This window comes from Sphaeramia orbicularis, chromosome 10, assembly GCF_902148855.1.
Source record: "Sphaeramia orbicularis chromosome 10, fSphaOr1.1, whole genome shotgun sequence".
Lineage (NCBI taxonomy): Eukaryota > Metazoa > Chordata > Actinopteri > Kurtiformes > Apogonidae > Sphaeramia > Sphaeramia orbicularis.
In genome coordinates, this window is record NC_043966.1 from 51,688,549 (window position 1) to 51,708,852 (window position 20,304).

The 20,304-nt window shown below is 35.9% G+C and overlaps 1 protein-coding gene across 2 annotated transcripts in view; it reads right to left on the bottom strand.

The window, feature by feature from the left end:
* Positions 1 to 1,773: 1,773 nt before the first annotated feature.
* pigg (phosphatidylinositol glycan anchor biosynthesis class G (EMM blood group)) overlaps positions 1,774 to 20,304 on the bottom strand; it is a 202,424-nt gene continuing 183,893 nt past the window's right edge. Inside the window, exons 12-14 of one of the 2 annotated variants that reach the window (XM_030145924.1) lie at positions 18,656 to 18,819; positions 2,531 to 2,795; positions 1,774 to 1,795 (exon numbers count right to left, since the gene is read on the bottom strand). In XM_030145924.1, coding sequence (XP_030001784.1) covers positions 2,579 to 2,795; positions 18,656 to 18,819 — 381 coding nt within the window. In that variant the 3' untranslated portion in view covers positions 1,774 to 1,795; positions 2,531 to 2,578. Of the gene's footprint in view, positions 1,796 to 2,161; positions 2,796 to 18,655; positions 18,820 to 20,304 lie in introns of those variants that run through there. The other variant, XM_030145925.1, reaches the window with a different exon arrangement.

Sequence of the window (20,304 nt, forward strand, 5' to 3'; positions counted from 1 at the left end):
ATAATGGTGCAAATATGTGGTTTATTTAAATTTATATTCCTCCCAAATTTTGGGGAATGAGAAAAGAACTCTTAAATACATATGCAATAAGGCCAACTGTAAAAAGAACTGCATCCACGCCTTTACAGTACTAACCATGACAGCAGCATGTGGCTATGACGTTAAACAAGGGTCCAAAATATCCAAAAGCTCCAAATGTGGATATTTTTTGGAGTTTGGAGGGAAATGAAATGGTGTCACTGGCCACCAGCTGAGATGAAATATATTCTATGAGTCAGTGGAAAATTAAGATAAATAGAAAGATTAAATCCCAGCAGAAACTACCTGAATGACAGGCTGACACAGATGTAACTTTAAGCTAACAGAAATCAGACTGCAGACCCAGCGCATTCATTACTGAACTGGACAATTTTAGCTGAACTCCTAACACATACTAATGCAACATCTTGGATTTCAAATTACGCCCAAAACATGGACAAGAGGAGACAGATTTTTAATTTGATTTGCCCATTTAAGATGAATTTGCAACGACTTCAGGTATTTTTTAGACCAGGGGTGTCAAACTCATTTTCTTTCAGGTTCCACATTTAGCCCAATTTGATCTTCAGTGGGCCGGACCAGTCAAATAATAGCATAATAACCTATAAATAATACCAGTCAAATAATAGCATAATAACCTATAAATAATACCAGTAAAATAATAGCATAATAACCTATAAATAATACCAGTAAAATAATAGCATAATAACCTATAAATAATACCAGTCAAATAATAGCATAATAACCTATAAATAATACCAGTAAAATAATAGCATAATAACCTATAAATAATACCAGTAAAATAATAACATAATAGCCAACTCCAAATTTTTTATATGCAAAAAATAACATTAAATTATGAAAACATTAACATTTTACAAACTTTCCAAACAAAAAAGATGTGAATAACCTGAAAAAAAAAAAGAAATTTCTGAAGAAAAATAAGAAATAATAATAAGAAAAACGTGATCAATATTCTGCCTCAACTTATGATTTGTACATGTGCATTACAGATCAGATCTACCAAGACACAAAACAGGCAGAATATTGTTAAAATTGCACTTATTTTTCTTTAGACATTTCAGGTTGTTCAGGTTATTGACGTTTTATTGTTAAAGGATATCAGAATTTAACGTTTTTTGCAATAAATCAAAGAGAAAAAAATTGGTGCTGCCATTATTTAGAGGCATGATGTCATATGATTTTTTTCACATTTAACCAAGAAGAAAATTTGGAGTCATTATTTCTAGGTTATTATGCTATTATTTTCCAGTTTGATGCCCTTGACTGTTAATATCTTCTGCACTTTGCAAATTCATCCCGTGGGCTGGATTAGAACCTTTGGCGGGCCGGTTTTGGCCCCCAGGCCGCATGTTTGACACCTGTATTTTAGACAAACAAATGCAAATTACTGGCCAGTAAAACCATTTTTGGCCTAATGTTTTGTTTTACCTGCCACTGGCCGATGAGCGAAAAACGTATTTTTGGAAAAAGAGACATTAACGCTAAAGATTCAACACAGCTCGGCCCAACATTCATCCCTGAGGTAATTTACAGCATCTAAAAATTTCCTTCACATATTTCCTTTTCATTCATCCACACACATTTTTCTGCTCGCAAAAACAAAGCATTTAAACAGGCTGCTCAAAAAAAAAAAAAAAATACAAGCACATTTGGAATTTATTTTTGCAAACCAAACGTACAGAGGATGGACTCTGTATCAGCTGCTCACACGTGCATCAGTCTCAACCAGGGAACTATGGAGCCGGTTTAGGGTCGTAAGTTTTATATATGAAAATATAAAATTTGAAACAAAAAATTTAAGTTTTGATCTTGAATTTTGAAAAATACAACAATGTATTCAAATTAAAAATAAGTGTATGAAAAGTTTTTTTCAGGTTAAATATAATTTTGATTCACTTTGGTAATTATTTTGAATAAATTATTTATTTTCATTTTTCACTTTCATATATATTTTAATATTTGATTTTTTTTTTTTTTTTTTTTTCAGTTGCATGTTTTATCTTTTCAGATTCCGATCTTATTTTTTATGGTTTCAAATCTTATTTTTTCACTTTCAGATCTTTTTTTGCTTTCAAATCTTTTTTCACTTTCAGATCTCTTTTTTTTCGTTTTCAAATCTCTTTTTTTTCGCTTGTTCAACTTTTGGCCCTGATGGTGGAATAAGATTTAAAACCGTAAAAAATAAGAGCTGAACCTGAAACGATAAAACATGCAACTAAAAAAAATAATAAAACCTCAAATATTAAAATATATATGACAGTGAAAAATGAAAATAAAAAATTTATTCAAAATAATTACCGAAGGGAATCAAAAATATATTTAACCTGAAAAAAACTTTTCATACACTTATTTTTAATTTGAATACATTGTTGTATTTTTCAAACTTCAAGATCAAAACTTAAATTTTCAGTTTCAAATTTTATATTTTCATATACAAAACTTATGATCCTAAATCAGCTCCACACTTTTCTTACAGTGTCAAGTATCTAACCTTTTAACTCTGGTCTTCCTCAGATTAGCTTGAACTGTGGCTTTGCTCCATGGTATTAAAGAACAGACAGACTCCCGCCGTCAGCAGCAGGTGCATGGACTCGTAGAGTAATTTGGGTGAAAAGACGCTCCATATGAAGAGGTGGTAGCGCAGAACAGTCACCAGCACGATGTAGGCTGCAGCTGGCACCGACCTCAGCAGGGCCAAACAGTAGCAGCCGTGGCCCACCGCGACGGGGCTCCTGCAAACAAGGAAGAGGATTCATTAGAGCAGAGGGGACGCACTGCAGCAAATACACCAGTCTGAGCCGAGAAAACCACCTCCTGTCGAGGAACGACCAGGGATGGAACCATGACTGCTGGAATGACAAACTGGTGAAAGTCCCAACAGTTTGTATGAACGTTTAAATTCTAATTATCATGATAAGCATGTTTGATTACCGCACTTCTATCTATCTATCTATCTATCTATCTATCTATCTATCTATCTATCTATCTATCTATCTATCTATCTATCTATCTATCTATCTATCTATCTATCTATCTATCTATCTATCGTTCTATCTATCGTTCTATCTATCGTTCTATCTATCTATCGTTCTATCGTTCTATCTATCTATCGTTCTATCGTTCTATCGTTCTATCTATCGTTCTATCTATCGTTCTATCTATCTATCGTTCTATCTATCTATCTATCTATCTATCTATCTATCTATCTATCTATCTATCTATCTATCTATCTATCTATCTATCTATCTATCGTTCTATCGTTCTATCTATCTATCTATCTATCTATCTATCTATCTATCTATCTATCTATCTATCTATCTATCTATCTATCTATCGTTCTATCGTTCTATCGTTCTATCGTTCTATCGTTCTATCTATCGTTCTATCTATCGTTCTATCGTTCTATCTATCTATCGTTCTATCTATCTATCGTTCTATCTATCGTTCTATCTATCTATCTATCTATCTATCTATCTATCTATCTATCTATCTATCTATCTATCTATCTATCTATCTATCTATCTATCTATCTATCTATCTATCGTTCTATCTATCGTTCTATCTATCTATCTATCTATCTATCTATCTATCTATCTATCTATCTATCTATCTATCTATCTATCTATCTATCTATCTATCTATCTATCTATCTATCTATCTATCTATCGTTCTATCTATCTATCTATCTATCTATCGTTCTATCGTTCTATCTATCTATCGTTCTATCTATCTATCTATCTATCTATAAAAAATAAACTAAAACAACTCAAACTTGATCTGGAAAATGGTTAATCAGTGTCCATAAGGTTCCATCTTTAATGCACATTTGTATGTTTGGTGCTTACATGGTAATATTTGAAAGTTTCTGCCAAAAGAAACTACATTGTGCTGTCATTTTATTTTTTCAAAATACAACTTGGTTAAATTATTTCAGTGTGTGTATTAGTACTTTTTGAACAATTTGAGCACAAGTGCAACAATACCACGATAATAATGATACCCGTGATAATTTTGGTCACAATAACAGTGATGTGAAATTTTCATATCATTACATCCCTTGTATCAACGTACACATTTCTGAGTGAACCAAGGTCACCCTAACTTGCTTTATGTTTTTCTCAAAGATATGTGATGCCATTCAATCAATAAAGCTGCAAATTTACTGATGAGTCAGAGCCAAGGCCACATTTTCACATTTTGGAGTTTCTACCTTGCCCATGTTCCCAGGAGAACAGTCTGATCCAATTATCTCCTCTCAATAATACGGATTGCTGGCAAATTCTGATAAAGAAGTTAATGACTTTAAAAACCTGCATGATGGGGGGGGGGGGTGCAGCAGAGAGATTAGGAGCTGATGATGTAAAACCAAACACACACACACAAAGATGCACAAAGACGCGCACATGTATAGATTCCGACTACATCTCCTAGTTTTGAAATAAACAAACCCAAACCCCCTCTGACGCAGTGAACGACATGCGTGAATGAGCACAGGATCGGTGTTCATTCAAACAGGCAGGAGTCCCAGCTGAGGGGGAGGAACTTCAAACCTTTTCCCAACATAAGAGAAGGCACGCTGCTCAAGTAGGAGAAATGGGAACGGGTCCAGTTTGGAGGTGGAAATTCAATCAGAGGGCTGGTTAACACACTGCCGTTCACACACTACAGCACAACAATGAGGACACACAAAACTGTGCACTGAAATAAACGACTACAGCCAAGTGTCCTGTTTCTGCCCCGCTCTAGGGCTTTGGTCTCATATTTATCTGTACATAAACAAGAAATCATGTTCACAGTCCATGTGTTGAAGCAAAATTTGACAAAACCAGATTAAAATGACTACAAAAGTGCATTTGATAGCTACATTCACACAGTAATTTGATCAATAAAAACTCCAGGGTGAGATGCAGACCAATGCTAGCTAGCTTAGCATGCAGGTGTTAGCAAACAAAACATCTGTCTTGTGTCTAAAATTACTTAAAAGTTTTTATTCATAGTGTGCAGTTTTTCATCTGACGAAAATGTTAAGGGCATATAAAATATTAAAAACTCTGTTCAAATTGGACCATATTTTATATTTTAGTGGATGAAACCCAGTACAGAACTACTACTGAACTGAGTAACTAAGGCTTCATCTGTGCTGTGTCCACTTCACTTAAGGATAACAGGCCTTTTTTTCCTCAAATCACAGACATACTTGGACATTGTCTTCTCAACAGCCTCCTCACCAAACCCTCACCCACTCTGAAAAACAAAACTGCAGCCTCCATAATGTCATATTATTCCTTCAAAGCTAAATGAATCTAAGTTTCATTTAAAATGAGGTATTTTTTATTCAGTTTGTTTCACAGTATAAAACAAATCACCAGTTGAACTTAATTACCTGAACTACTTATTTGGAAGAAAACACATAGGGGAAGAGCCCAAGTGAAACCTCCATTATATTTCCTCCTTCCCTGAGCGGTGGGGGTGCAGTCAAACACAGTCCTACAGTAAGAACACAAGGTCAACGCTGGAGCTCACAGTACCTGTGTGAGCTCTCAGGGATAGAACAGTACAGTTTGTTTCTTGCACTAAATGTCAGGTAAATGATAGAGGAAATACGACCAAACACGACTGTTTTGATTACTGATGTTGTTTACCTTCACGGGCCTGTCTCTAATCTCCATAAAATAACACCCAGGTTGTAAAATAAAAGCTGACAGCCTCTACAGTGGGAGCTCTTCAGCTGACGGCTGTCTGTTTACGTATGTGTTCCGACTAAAAGGAACTACTAAAACATTCATGTGCAACTGCAAAGGGGGGGCTAAACAGTCAGAAAAAGCACCTAACACTGATGAATGAGGTGACTCTTCATTTATTGAGTCATTTATTTGTTTATTGATATTTTTCAGTTTTTCCAAGTATATTAGGTCATATTTAATGTGTTAGACTAGAATCACAATTTTGCAGTTTACATACATGTCTGTGCACAGCTGCCCCCCCCTTCAAAATATCTACACTCTCCTGTTTGGTTGGACCACCTTTAGCTCTAATTACATCACACTTTCTTCAAAGCACTACTTCAATAAGCTTATACAGTGTACAGTGTTTATTTAGATAATTTTTCTGGGCACATAATGTTGTGACCCTAGACCTGACAGTAACCCCCAGACCATCACACTGCCCCCACAGGCTTGTACTGTAGGAACTAGGCATGATGGGTAATCACTTCATCTGGATCTCTTCTCATCCTGATGTGTCCATCACTGTGGAACAGGGTCAGTCTGGACCACATGACCTTTATCCAGTGAAACACAGTCCAGTCTTTGTGTTCTCTATCAAACTGATGATAGTTTCAGAAATGAGAAACTACTGCATTAGTTTGGCTTAAAGAACGGGTTACAGATATGAAACATATAAATCCAACGGAAGGATCTGAGTTAAACCCAGGTATCTCTCTCTCTCTCTCTCTCTCTCTCTCTCTGTATATATATATATATATATATATATATATATATATATATATATATGTGCATATTATATTATATTAGGGTGCATCACTTGCCCCAATGTTGGAAATTCAACTTGTACTCAGTTTTAAAATATGACAATACCAATTACAAGAAAATCTGTGGAATTAGCTCGATTGCATAATCTCTACCGGGTCCACTAAGCCTTTTAAGTCATGTCCTAGTGCTGTCCATAATGCCAAAGCAGAAAAATCTGTTTTTCACAAATAACTTAAAAAATAATGCATTTAGGGCTATAGTGTCAATGACAGTTGAATATAAATGTGGCTATTGCGCAACTTCATTACTTTCTGAGATGTGACAGTTTTTGAGTGGTTTTAATAATTATCCAGACTTCTTCATTTTTCTATGGAAAGTTCTTGCTGCTATGTAGGGTTGACTGATGAGATGAGAGAGACACAGAGGGTGTGCTCTTTCTGTAGTGATATAGTACAGTTGGTTTTAAAGTTTATATATCTATATTTATATTTTTTAACCCCATTACACATTAATATGAAACCTTCTCAGAATTCTTTACATACTTATGACAGCCAAAATCCTGTCTTGTCTGTGTTTTGACTTCCAAAACAAAGCCAAATGAACAGTCTGTTGAAGTGTAATACTGTTGAGGCCACTACGTACTGGCTTCAAAAACACCCATCATCTCCCATAGACTCAACCTGCCTTCAAAATGTCAGGTCAAAACATCAACGGTGTGAACAGAATCAGAATTCACATACTTCTGATTTCATATGACAGTCACAGACCTACTTAAAAATCTTTCATATAGTTTTAACCTAATAATCAGCATGTTGCAATGGAATTTTGGACGCTGCTTTTGTCTCTAACCACCACATTCTAGAAGGTAAACGACACTTGAGACAAATTAGATGAAGTTCTAGGATGGTGTTTTCTGAGATACTATGCATAAAAGAATGGGATGGACAGAAAATCTGAAACAATAATCTTTATGAGTCAGTGACAGTCCAAATAAATATTTGCAGACAGTCGGGAAAACCTGAAGACACAACTCATCAAAAAACTTGTGACTGTGTTCATGATGCAAGTGATGATGTTGTTTACCTGTTTTAAAGACTGTAAACAACTACAGAAAATCTCTTGTTCAAATTATGATGGTTGACGGTTTGACAGTGTCAGTGGAGAACTGTTGAGGAGCTATTGATCAAAGTCCATTTCCAGCACTTACCTTGTGTTGGAGCTGCTGATGCTGCAGTGAATTCTAAATGACTTTCAGACTACAGTAGATCTGAGTTTCATTTGTCAAGTGTCTCTAAGTGCACATTACCAAGGTTCTAATAGTTTTGGATTTTTCATTATAGTTTAGTTTTATTTAGTTTTGACTTTTTTGATCTAATTCAGTTAGTTTTAATTCGTTTTTAGAGCAGGTTTGCTAGTTTTTATTAGTTTTTATTTTTTCTAAATGCTTAGTTTTAGTTTTTATGGAAGTAAATCTGTCTCATCACATTTTGAATTATAAAAGCTACTGAATTTGTAACACTGAATTTTTTTGCACTGAAATTAAGTATCAGCATTTTTTTGTCTCTCAATTTAACTTTGTTCATAAATTTAGAATAAAAAAAAAATTCAGATGCAAAAAATTCAGAAGCAAAAAACTGAGACGCAAAAAATTCCAATTACACATCCAGGACACCAAGGATAAGCAATCGATTCTATCTCAAGTCAAACCGACAGCCAATCAAGTTACGTTAGGTTGGTCAAGTGACACCGATGCAGGAAGACAGTCAGTGCGATTGTGTGATCTGAATTTTTTGCTTCAGAATTTTTTTGCATCTGAATTTTTTGCTTGATTTTTTTTCCTTCTGAATTTTTTGCGTCTGAATTTTGTAGTTCTAAATTTTTTGCAACTGATTTTTTGCTTCCGAATTTTTTGCTTTTGAATTTTTTGCTTCTGAATTTTTTTTTATTCTAAATTTAAGAAAATAGTTGAATTCAGAGACAAAAATTTCAGATACTTAATTTCAGTGCAAAAAAAAAAATTCAGTGCTAGAAATTCAGTAGCTTTTATAATTCAAAATCTGATGAGACAGATTTACTTCCATAAGTTTTTTCATTTCTTTTATGTTCCTCACCATCACATTCAAATAAATCCCAGACAGGACTCTGCTGCTTTAGTCTCCATGTTTCCAGGTAAAGTGGGGACCAGAAGACAACTCTAAACCACAAGTGACCAGAAGTGACGGACTGTGAAGTACCGTATGGTGCTGCCAGATAAAACTGCTTGAGCGAAATAAATTGATTTCATATCAATCCGACGTTGACAAAGACAAAAATGAATGGAAATTTATCCATATTTCTTATACATTTTAGTTGGATTGTAAGCACACAATACAGTTTCAGTTAGTTATCCTTTTTTTTCCTTTTAATTATAGTTTTTATTTATTTCAGTTAACGAAAATGTTTTTTCAATTCTAGTTTTCGTCATTTCGTTAGCTTTCCTTAACAATAACAACCTTACACATTACAGGTGGAGTTTACGTGGGAAGCATCCTCCTATGAATAGTGACAAAAAGAAAAACGGTCCGCTATCCCACACTTAAATGCAGTGTGTTATGTTTACAAGCTGAGTTCGATATGATACGAGCTTCAGGGGCATCACTAAAGTGGAGCAGGGCCCCTTTAGTGTCTGTACAGGAGTGTGTGTTGCAGCACTGTCAGGTACAGACCAAACAATATTTAGATCACAGGTGTCAAACATGCGGCCCGGGGGTTAAATGTGGCCTGCCAAAGGGTCCAGTCCGGCCTGTAAGATGAATTTGTGAAATGCAAAAATTACACTGAAGATATTAACAATCAAGGACTTTAAAATGATTTTAACTCAGATTCCACACACAGACCAATTAGATCTCAAGTGGGTCAGACCAGTAAAATACTATCTTATTAAACCTATAAATAATGAAAACAGCAAATTTTCTCTTTCTTTTAGTGTAAAAAAAGTAAAATTACATGAAAATGTTTATATTAACAAACCATTCTTTTACAAAAAATGTGAATAACCTGAAATGTCTTAAGATAAGTAAATGCAATTTGCAAAATGCAACAATTAAAAATGCACAAAACATTTATGCATTTTTAATTGTAATGTAAATTGTAATGCACATGTGTAAAGGATAAACTAATAATCTGAGGTGTAATATTGTTAAAATTGCACTTGTTTTACTTTTCTTTTTAAAGCTGGAAAAAATTAAGTTTTCCGTTCATGGACAAATTAATTTGTTTTCTCAACAATGGAATCCTTTTTTCTCTACTGTCAACAAGAGTGTCCTGCTGTCTCCTATGTCCTCTTGATGGGGAAATGTGTTGTTAGTTTACATTATATTAACTCTGAATCAGCCCTGAGTATTGTAAAGAGGAGTTGATAACATTATTTATCTTGTTCTTTTTGTTGTGTTTTTTTTTTTTTTTTTTTGGTTTGTTTTTGGGGTTTTTTCTTATTATTTTGGGGGTTAAATAGGTTTGTTGTATAATTTGTTTGTATAAAAACAAAAAAAATAGTGCACTTGTTTTTCTGAAGATGTTTCCAGTTGTTCATGTTATTCAGATTTTTGTAGATGTAAACAGCATCATAATTTAATTGTAGTTTTTTCACTGTTAATATTTTACTGGTCCGTCCCCACTTGACATCATATTGGGCTGTATGTGGCCCCTAAACTAAAATGAGTTTGACACCCCTGATGTAGATGATTTGGGCTACAGAGGGTAAAACCACAGTGAAAGCACCACCAACACCTTCCATAATCAGCATCTGAGGGCAGATCAATGGTGCTGTCAGGCTAAATGCAATTTACTGCAGTTTAGATTCATGACTGAACCAGATCGATACAGGAGCAGTGTCTGATTTAGTTTTCTTAGGAGTAACATTTCAGGCAGTAATCACAGTTTTTCAACAGGAATCTGAGGGGGACTGGTTACCGTGGTGCTGGCCACTCCCTGATCTAAACCCTTCTCCGTGCAGGATCGGGTCAGGATCCCCAAAGGTCATTTCCTGTCATGTGATCGTAGGAAGAGGGACGCTAAACGCCTAAATAAGCAACCTTTCAAATGGGAGGGGACAGGAGAATGACAGCTGTGTTACACTTTCATCTGACCTGTTACAGTAAACCTCCAAGCATCAGTGTGGTTTTAGTTTTCATTCTGAACCAAGGGAGTAGGTTTGATTCTGACACTGGTGTGGACACAAAAGTGCTCCGAGGCAGCACTCCGGAAAGTTGATGTTTTTTCGCATTTTCATTATTTCACGTCACGTAGAGCTGATCAAACAAGCAAACAATCATAGTCAGCAAAACAATTCAGTAACTGACATGTTGATGATGCATGTCTGAATATCTACAGACAATACAAGAATTTAATGCATTCTACATTCTTCTCATGACTAATAAATCCATTATTTGAAATCAACTGTGAATTTCCAGCCTCTCCTCCTCTACCTCCTCCTTCTCTCCTCCTCTTCCTCCTCCTTCTTCTCCTCCTCTACCTCCTCCTTCTTCTCCTCCTCTACCTCCTCCTTCTTCTCCTCCTCTACCTCCTCCTTCTTCTCCTCCTCTTCCTCCTCCTTCTTCTCCTCCTCTTCCTCCTCCTTCTTCTCCTCCTCTACCTCCTCCTTCTTCTCCTCCTCTACCTCCTCCTTCTTCTCCTCCTCTTCCTCCTCCTTCTTCTCCTCCTCTACCTCCTCCTTCTTCTCCTCCTCTACCTCCTCCTTCTTCTCCTCCTCTTCCTCCTCCTCTACCTCTCCTCCTTCTTCTCCTCCTCTTCCTCCTCCTTCTTCTCCTCCTCTTCCTCCTCCTTCTTCTCCTCCTCCTCTACCTCCTCCTCCTTCTCCTCCTTCTTCTCCTCCTCTACCTCCTCCTTCTTCTCCTCCTTCTTCTCCTCCTCTACCTCCTCCTCCTTCTCCTCCTTCTCCTCCTCTACCTCCTCCTTCTTCTCCTCCTTCTTCTCCTCCTCTACCTCCTCCTCCTTCTCCTCCTCTACCTCCTCCCTCCTCTCTACTCTGTCATCTGACGTAAATATGTTGATTCATGACATATGAACAGATTAAGGACACAGTGATCATACAGTTTGATGGTACAGTTACTGCCTAAGCTAAAAAAGGATTTTACTTTCAATTATTACATGTAATTTATTCCCTAAAAATATGGATAAAATTACATCTAGAATCACATTTAGAATCTGAAGTTTTACTGTATTTTTCCCACAAATTTTCTTTATTTGTGTTTTTTAAACAGTTGCTCTCTTCCATAGAAATACATGAAAATAATAAGTAAAAATAACTTTTAAAAGTGTGTCTGTTTGGTATTAAATAGTGTCTTTTATTCAGTATCTGTGCTGAGCCTCTACAGTTCTAGACCCTTGAACTAACTTAGACTTTGACTCCTGTAGAAGTGTCTTCTGACCAGTTTTCTCTTCTTTGACATCCTTTACATCCTAATTACCGGGTGCACACGCATGGGCGCAAACAAACACATGTCCAAATGTACATGTAAATGACACCTCTGATATTCAAATCTGCTCAGCTGATGTGACTCAGACAGAACAAATGCCAAACATGCCGACAACTTGCGTTAGCGGTCCAACTAGCAGGTTCCTTTCACAAGCAGATGGAGTGACAGCGGGGACGGCCAATCACATGTACGTTAGCAAAACCAAAGAGCCAATCAGAGAGTGATAATTACGTTAGAGGCGGGACTTCTAGCAGAGACCGACTGTGCCATAATCACTGACTAAACACTACGGACAGTGGTTGTATTGATAGGGACAACACAGTAGTGGATGGATATTGGTAGGACGGGTCCCTCGCGTCCCTATGCAATTCTACGCCCCTGTTCTGAACCCTCCACCTTTCTAGATGAATTCAGAAAAAAATAAAATCTGGAGCGCTCAGAAGTTCAACCAGGGATAACAAAGTAAACGGAAAAAAAGACCAAGGCAGCCTTCTACCAAAAACTGAAGAACACTTTCAGTCACATGGCTATCCCATAATGACAGTTTTCAAACAGACTGTGCTTGTGCAGGTTGAAATAGAGCTGGTTTACAGCTCATGGAAAATCAGCCCAATACTCACCTTAAAGAAGCTAGTTGTCATATATATATATATATATATATATATATATATATATATATATGTACATACATATATATATATTTCGAATATGGAAATGATACAAGCTTCCTGTTTGCCACCAACTGACTTCTTTGCACTACATAATAACATAATATAGAAATGAAAATTCAAGGAAGCATAAAATAATGATACACGCAAAATGAAAAGAAAAAAAAAAGTCATATTCGAAAAGGAGTGAGAAGAAGCCTATATAGCATATATTTCTTTATAAAAATTTTCCTTTTTATTGTAAGGGGGAGTTGATAACATTATTTATCTTGTTTTGTTTTTTTTTGTTATTGTTTTTTTTTTACTTTTTTTTTTTTATTTTTTTTTTAACTTTTTTGGGGTTTAATAGGTTTGTAGGTTTGTAGTATAATTTGTTTTTTATATATATATATATATATATATATATATATATATATATATATATATATATGTATATATATGTATATGTGTATATATATATGTATATGTGTATATATATGTGTATATATGTGTGTGTGTGTGTATATATATATATATATATATATATATATATATATATATATATATATATATATATATATATATATATATATATATATAGTGTCTGTGTGGTTCCTTATGTATAAGTATATGTTTATGTAAATGTATAATTTGAAATAATAATAATAATGAAAAAAAAAAATCAGACATTACCGAACACTGTCATCAATATTTTCATCAGAGTATGAATAAATGAATGAATAAATAACAGTTCAGGCATTATGTCAAAGGTGTTTATCCACTGAATTGCAGAAATACTTACAACAGTTTGCATGTAAACCATGGAACCATGAAGGGACCTGTGTGCTTTTACCACTGTGTAAAATGAGATGAGACCCCAGTCACTGTCCACTCTGCCCTTGGTCCAACCGCAGAGGGTGAAGCAGTGCTAAAGGTCCAACTAAAGGTCCATTTGTTTGGACAAATATAATGATAACAACAAAAATATCTTATAGAAGTTTAATTTCAGAGCTGATATTTATCCATTTAACATATTTTCTCGATAAAATCCCAAATCCCTTCAGTTCTTCCATCAGTATCTCTGTCATTGCACTGACAAAAACAGTGCTTTTAGACATTCCATGTTTTCTTTTCTGTCTGTTTTAGTCACATGACACACACAGGAGTTAGGACTGGATTACATAACTATTGCTTGTGATGACTTTTGATGGTCTAATAATTTTTTTTACTGACTGTAGATATACCAGGAATTCCATCCTTCTATCTGAGATTTTTGTCCATCCCATTTCTCAGACACTATTCACCCAGTTCTTTACGTACACATGCTCTATACATGTGCCTGTCAATCACTTTTTGCATTTTTTTTTTTTTTTTAACAAATTTTTGAAAAGCTTTTAAACTGATTGAATGTTAAGACTCAAACTTAATCTCTGGTGTAGGTGGGGTATCAGTGAGTAGGAGGGGCAAAGGGATCGGGCAGGGGTATTAGTATTAGTAAGCTCTGTTTACTTTATCACTTGTTAATCTCTGTTTTAAAATGAAAGGTTTACCCAGAAAGAGTCTTTAACCTCCAAAGACCAGGGGTGGAAGAAAACATTGGTTCTGCAATATATTGCGATACTTCATTTCACAACACTGTATCAATATTAAAAAGTACTGTATCGATATTTTTTAGGTATTTACTCAAATGCAGATATGGGAGAGGTTCTTTTTTTTTTTTTTTTCCTTTTTTGTTTATATTTTATCATATAATCTATTTATTTATTTTATTATTATTATTATTATTATTATTATTATTATTATTATTATTATTATTATTATTATTTAACACTCTTTTATTAAATAATGTTAGTTCCTTTGTTGGGATTGCACAAAAGTAATGTTCTGATGTTCGTTCTGAACTAATAGAATCTGACATTTGAACAGGATCTGAAACTGTAATGTCTGTAAAACAGAATTTCAGTTTGAACACAGGAACATTTGGTGATATAACATTAGATCCTGTTGGGATCCAAAAAAATGTGTTTAGTATTTGTACATATTTCTGGTGTAATTCAATTCTTCAAGGAAATAATCATTAAAAAAAAAAAGAAACAAACAAAAAATTGCCTTTTTAACAGTATCGTGATATATCGCGATATATGGTATCGTGATCCTAGTATTGGGATTTGTATCGTATTGCCAGATTCTTGCCAATACACAACCCTACCTAAGACCCAGGAAATGTCAGCAAAGTACCAGCTTTTTTTGTTTTTTATTCAATAAATGCCTATATTGGAAACATCATGATGCAACAGTTTTTTCAGATGCAGTTTGTAAAATTTTTCTGGCATGTCCTTTGTGGTGGACAGCTTTCTTTTCTTTTTTTTTGTATAAAGTTGTGAAACTCTTGTCCACAAATGTGGACAGAAAACCCAGAGCTGGGTCTGAGGAGGTTAAAATCTTCTGGGAGCATGAGTCCTGACTGACTCTCCACACATACAAATGTGAACTTTTACAAAGGTTTTCTGGTAAAATGTTGATGAACATCTCATTCATCACCACGGCGATAACTGAGCTGCAGTGAACGTTGCCAACGCCACCGACATATTTTTTGATGATGACCTTCAGTGGATAAATGGGTTTTAATTCAGCCCGGGCCCCCCAGGTGAGATCTGAGGACTTGTTCATTGTCATCATTCTGTCCCCGTGGAAAGCAGGACCAAAAACTTAAGAGCAGCTCTTTTTAATCACAGACATTCTCTACTACTAAAATGTTAATCACATCCCATTCAAATGTGGGATCAAACATTATTAAGAATATAAATCATGCATGGCCATATACGCTCGCAGTCTAATTTCTAACAGGCCTGTGCATTAACTAAATTAAAACCTTTAATTAAAAAAAGTGGCTACAGCCTTAGAGAAAATCTTACAGCAATTGTGAAATTCTGAGCTAATACTAATGTTTGAAATGACTGAGAGTTCTATTGGGATATTATCTTCAGATCGGTTTATTTTGCTTTTCTTATATATTTCCCTTTTTATGACAAAGAAAGAAATTTTAGAAATAAAATAACTGAAGCTTTTTAACTGCCATCAGTGCAAGGTTATAATAGCTTTGGATTTTTCATTATAGTTTAGTTTTATTTAGTTTTGACTTGTTTTTTTCTTTAATTCAATTAGTTTTAATTTGTTTTTAGAGCAGTTGTATTAGTTTTTATTAGTTTATGTTTTTTTTTCTAAATCCTTAGTTTTAGTTTTTTCATATCTTTTCTCTTCCTCGCCGTCGTCTTTACATAAATCCCAGACAGGACTATGCTTATGCTGCTTTCTCCCAACTTTAGTCTCCATGTTACCAGGTAGAGTGAGGACGAGAAGACGACTGGAAACCAAAGTGACAGCAAGTGACGAACTGAGCAAAATAAATCGATTTCATATCAATCCGACATTGACAAAGACATAAACGAAGGGAATTTTATCCAGAATTTTTACATGTTTTAGTTCGTTTTGTAAACACACAATACAGTTTCACTTAGTTGTCGCTTTTTCTTTTAATTATACTGTAGTTTTGATTTACTTCAGTTAATGAAAATGTTTTATCAATTCTAGTTTTCATCATTTCGTTAGTTGTCGTTAGCGATAATAACCATGCACCAGCGTACTGACAATACATCTACAGCCCAAAATATGATCAAAAATGTGGAATAAAAATTCTGTCTCTTATTACTCTGAAATGCCACATGACCAAAATGAAGTAGTAGGGGTAAGTAAAGCAACAGAGTGAATCTATTCTGAAATGTTTAGAATTGTGAAGAACTGACTTCAGTCTCACTGGATGTAACTGTCCTAGAACCACACCAGTGCATCTGTCAGTGTGTATTAGATCCAATCTGATATATGTGAAGAATGTACAGCCGCAAAAAAACTAATGTTTCAGGAAAAAACAGCTTCTATAAACCAAACAGGTAGTATTTAGTGGGTCCCCCATTTGTACTTAACATGTCTTTAACCTTTTGTTCAGACAATATGAGATGTATTGCATTAACCCATTAAGACCCCAACATCCACTGTTGACCTAAAATATCTACTGATCTAAACTGTTTAACACCTGTCGATCCACTAATCTACGGAAGCGTATTGCATTCGCACAAAAAATAGAATTCGGCTCTGTTTTTCTGAATCAATGAGATAATTATCTCACAATTACAAGAAAAAATAAGTTTAAAAACAAATTTTGGCTGTTTTTTTGAATTAACGAGATACTGTTTCCTGAAAAAATTTAAATTTGGCTCTTTTTCTATGAGATAATTATCTTGTTAATTCAGAAGAACAGAGCTGAATTTAACTTTTTTCAGAAAACAGTAAGATAAGATAAGATACTTTATTGTCAATATACAGAATGTACAATGAAATTCAGGTGCACTATCAGGATACGGACTCATAAAATAATAATAGTAATAAATAGTAATATTTATAAAATATATAATAAAAACAAAATAAAAAAACAAAATATGCATCACTCACATATCAACATCCATACATTCATTCCCTCACACATCCACCTCCTTTATCACACAGCAGTATGTCACACACACATCCTGTCAGTGCCAGTGTATACGGTGCTATGTATAAAATAGTGCAATTAAGAAATGTCTATGCTTTAGTGGTTGAGTTCTTTGTTCAGTGTAGTTATGGCTGTGGGGTAAAAACTGCTCCGGAATCGTGTGGTGCGGGTTTTATGGATCTGCCAAATTTTTTTTTAACTTAATTTTTCTCATAATTACGAAATAATTATCTTGTTAATTCGGAAAAACAGAGCCAAATTTAATTTTTTTGTGTGAATGCAATACGCTTCCGTACTAATCCTATCAGTCCATGTAAATAGATACAGTTCTTCATCTTTTCATGGTCATCAGATATGACCCATTTGGACGTTCAGAGGCTCCGTAGTTACCGTGGAAACACAGTCATCTACATCAGGGGTGTCAAACTCATTTTCTTCCGGGGGCCACATTCAGCCCAATTTAATCTGAAGTGGGCCGGACCAGTAAAATAATAGTATGATAGGCAATAAATAATGACAACCCCAAATTGTTTTAGTGCAAAAAATAACATTCACTTATGCCAATATTGACATTTACAACCTATTCAAACAAAAAGGATGTGAATAACCTGAAAAAAATGGAATCTGTTAAGAAATATAAGTACAATTTTATCAATATTATGCCTCGACTTATCATTTATACATATGCATTACAGATCAGATCTACAAAGACAGATATTGAAGAAAGATATTGTTAAAATTCCACTTAATTTTCCTTAGACATTTCAGGTTGTTCATATTTGTTCAGGTTATTCACATTTTATTGTTAAAGGATAGTTCGTAAATATAAATATTTTCATAATTTAATGTTTTTTGTGCTAAATCAAAGAGAAAAAATGGGTGTTGTCATTATTTCTAGGTTATTATGATATTATTTTTGAGTTTGATGCCCTTACTTGCAGTTTGCAAATTCATCCTGCGGGCCGGATTGGAACCTTTGGCGGGCCGGTTTTGGCCCCCGGGCCGCATGTTTGACACCTGTGCGATAGGTGGTTTAAGACTTTTGCACAGTATTGTACGTAAACGTCTGTCTTCAGCTGTACTTTTGCCAGCTCTCAGTGTTGAAGCAGGTGCCTCATGCTGCCTGGGAGCTGTAGTTTTTGGCTGTATTGGAGCCCGTACACTGAGCTGCCTACTGGCCCCTCTCCAGCTGAGGTGATACGCAGGTTAAGCCGTTTTCACGCATCTTTGACACCCTGCGAACGAGTCTGTATGTTTTCACGGTCGATTAACAGAATCCTCCTGTGCACCTCTCCCCCCCTTTCCCTGAAGTCAAAGCAGCGATGGAAACTCCAGCGTATACTTTTGGACACAGTGAAAACGAACCCGCTGCCTGTGACCCATTTCTTTAATTACACACACGGCACACACACAGCAGGATGACACACCAACCTGTCTGTGTCGGAGCTGAGGTAGCAGACCAGGTGACAGGCCCAGAGCAGGGGCCCGGCATAAGTGCTGAGCGCTGTGAGAAAGATGGCAGGGGCTTCGATGTAACTCTCCAGCCCGATGAAGCCCACCGAAATGTCAATAGTGGCGATGTTGTTGGAGTTGCCCTGCGGGAGCACAACAAGAATCTTATTTTAGTATCGCAGAGGCCACCACAATAACTTAGCCTGTACACAGACAAAAGTGAGTACACAAAGATATCTGGGGGAAGCTTTGTAAGCACTTTCTTACACAACTGGTCCTTTTGCTTTATCATCATTACTCTGAGCTTGTGGCACCTTCCCAGTGGCTCAGCTGTTTGTGTTTTCCAGTCCCAGACCAGAACAGCTCACACAGCTGTGGCTGGAACTGGACTCCTGTTTGTGTGTTCGTGTGTGGACGGACACACTTTTATTTATTTATTCATTTTTTGTTACAAATAATGGTGTATGTGCAGTTTAGTATTTCTAATAAGCATTTAAATGTATTTTTTACTGGATGTATTATGCTGTATAGTAGAGCTGCACGATTCTGGTAAAAATGTGAATCACGATTTTTTTTTGCTTAGAATTAAGATCACGATTCTCTGGCACGATTTTTTTCACAAAATGTTTATTGCACCCTTGTCAAAGAAAATGGGTTCTTTTATCTCCGATTTGCATCTTCCATATCACTCTGCAAGTAGCCCGGTCACTTATGCAGTGTTTCCTGTGGTATTGATCCTTGGTGTGGTGGTGTTTAATTAGACGGGGGGGGGGGGGGGGGGGGGGGGGGGGGGGGCGCGCATGCGAGTGCGTTTCGGTCGGTGGGGGGGGGGTTACTCGGCCGCATGCGTACAGTTCGGCTGGGGGATGCGTCCTACTTATAATACTATGGGGGTACGGGGCGGTGCAGTCCGTGCCCCTCCACCCCTGCAGAAATGAAAGTGAAACTTTATGCTCGTTTATCTTTTCTCTACCTCCTGAAGCTTTGTAAACTTTCATTTGAGGGGGCAGGACGTTTGTCCTAGACTATTATATATTATACATTTGTATAATAAGTTTAATGCGACAGTGATGTTTTTTTTTTTTTTTGTATGAAATGTTTGGTGTGGCAGCAGAAACGCTGCACTTATGGTCCCAGGTGCTAAGTGACATCAGCTGATCTGTGAAAGTTTGCAGCGCAAAGAAACTTTCCAGCCGGCACAATGGAATATTTACCTCCGCCAAGGAGGTTCTGTTTTTGCTGGCGTTTGTTTGTCTGTCTGTCTGTCCATGTGCAAGATAACTCAAAAAGTTATGGACGGATTTGGATGAAAATTTCAGGAAATGTTGATACTGGCACAAGGAACAAATGATTAAATTTTGGTGGTGATCGGGGGGGGGGGGTGGCACTGATCTGCCTTGGCGGAGGTCTGCGCTCTCTGAGTGCTTTTCTATTTTTAATATAAAATTTGTGGAGAGGGCGAGACTTGATTCTTGGTCAAAGGCCGAGTTATCCTCACCAGTGAAGAAAAGAAAAGGAGAAGAAGAAGAACGGTGCAGAAGTCAGGGAAGTGAAAGTGAAAAGACACTTGGATCTGGACGACAGAACAGAAGACCGACATGAGATTAACACCACCGGATGCAAACCTT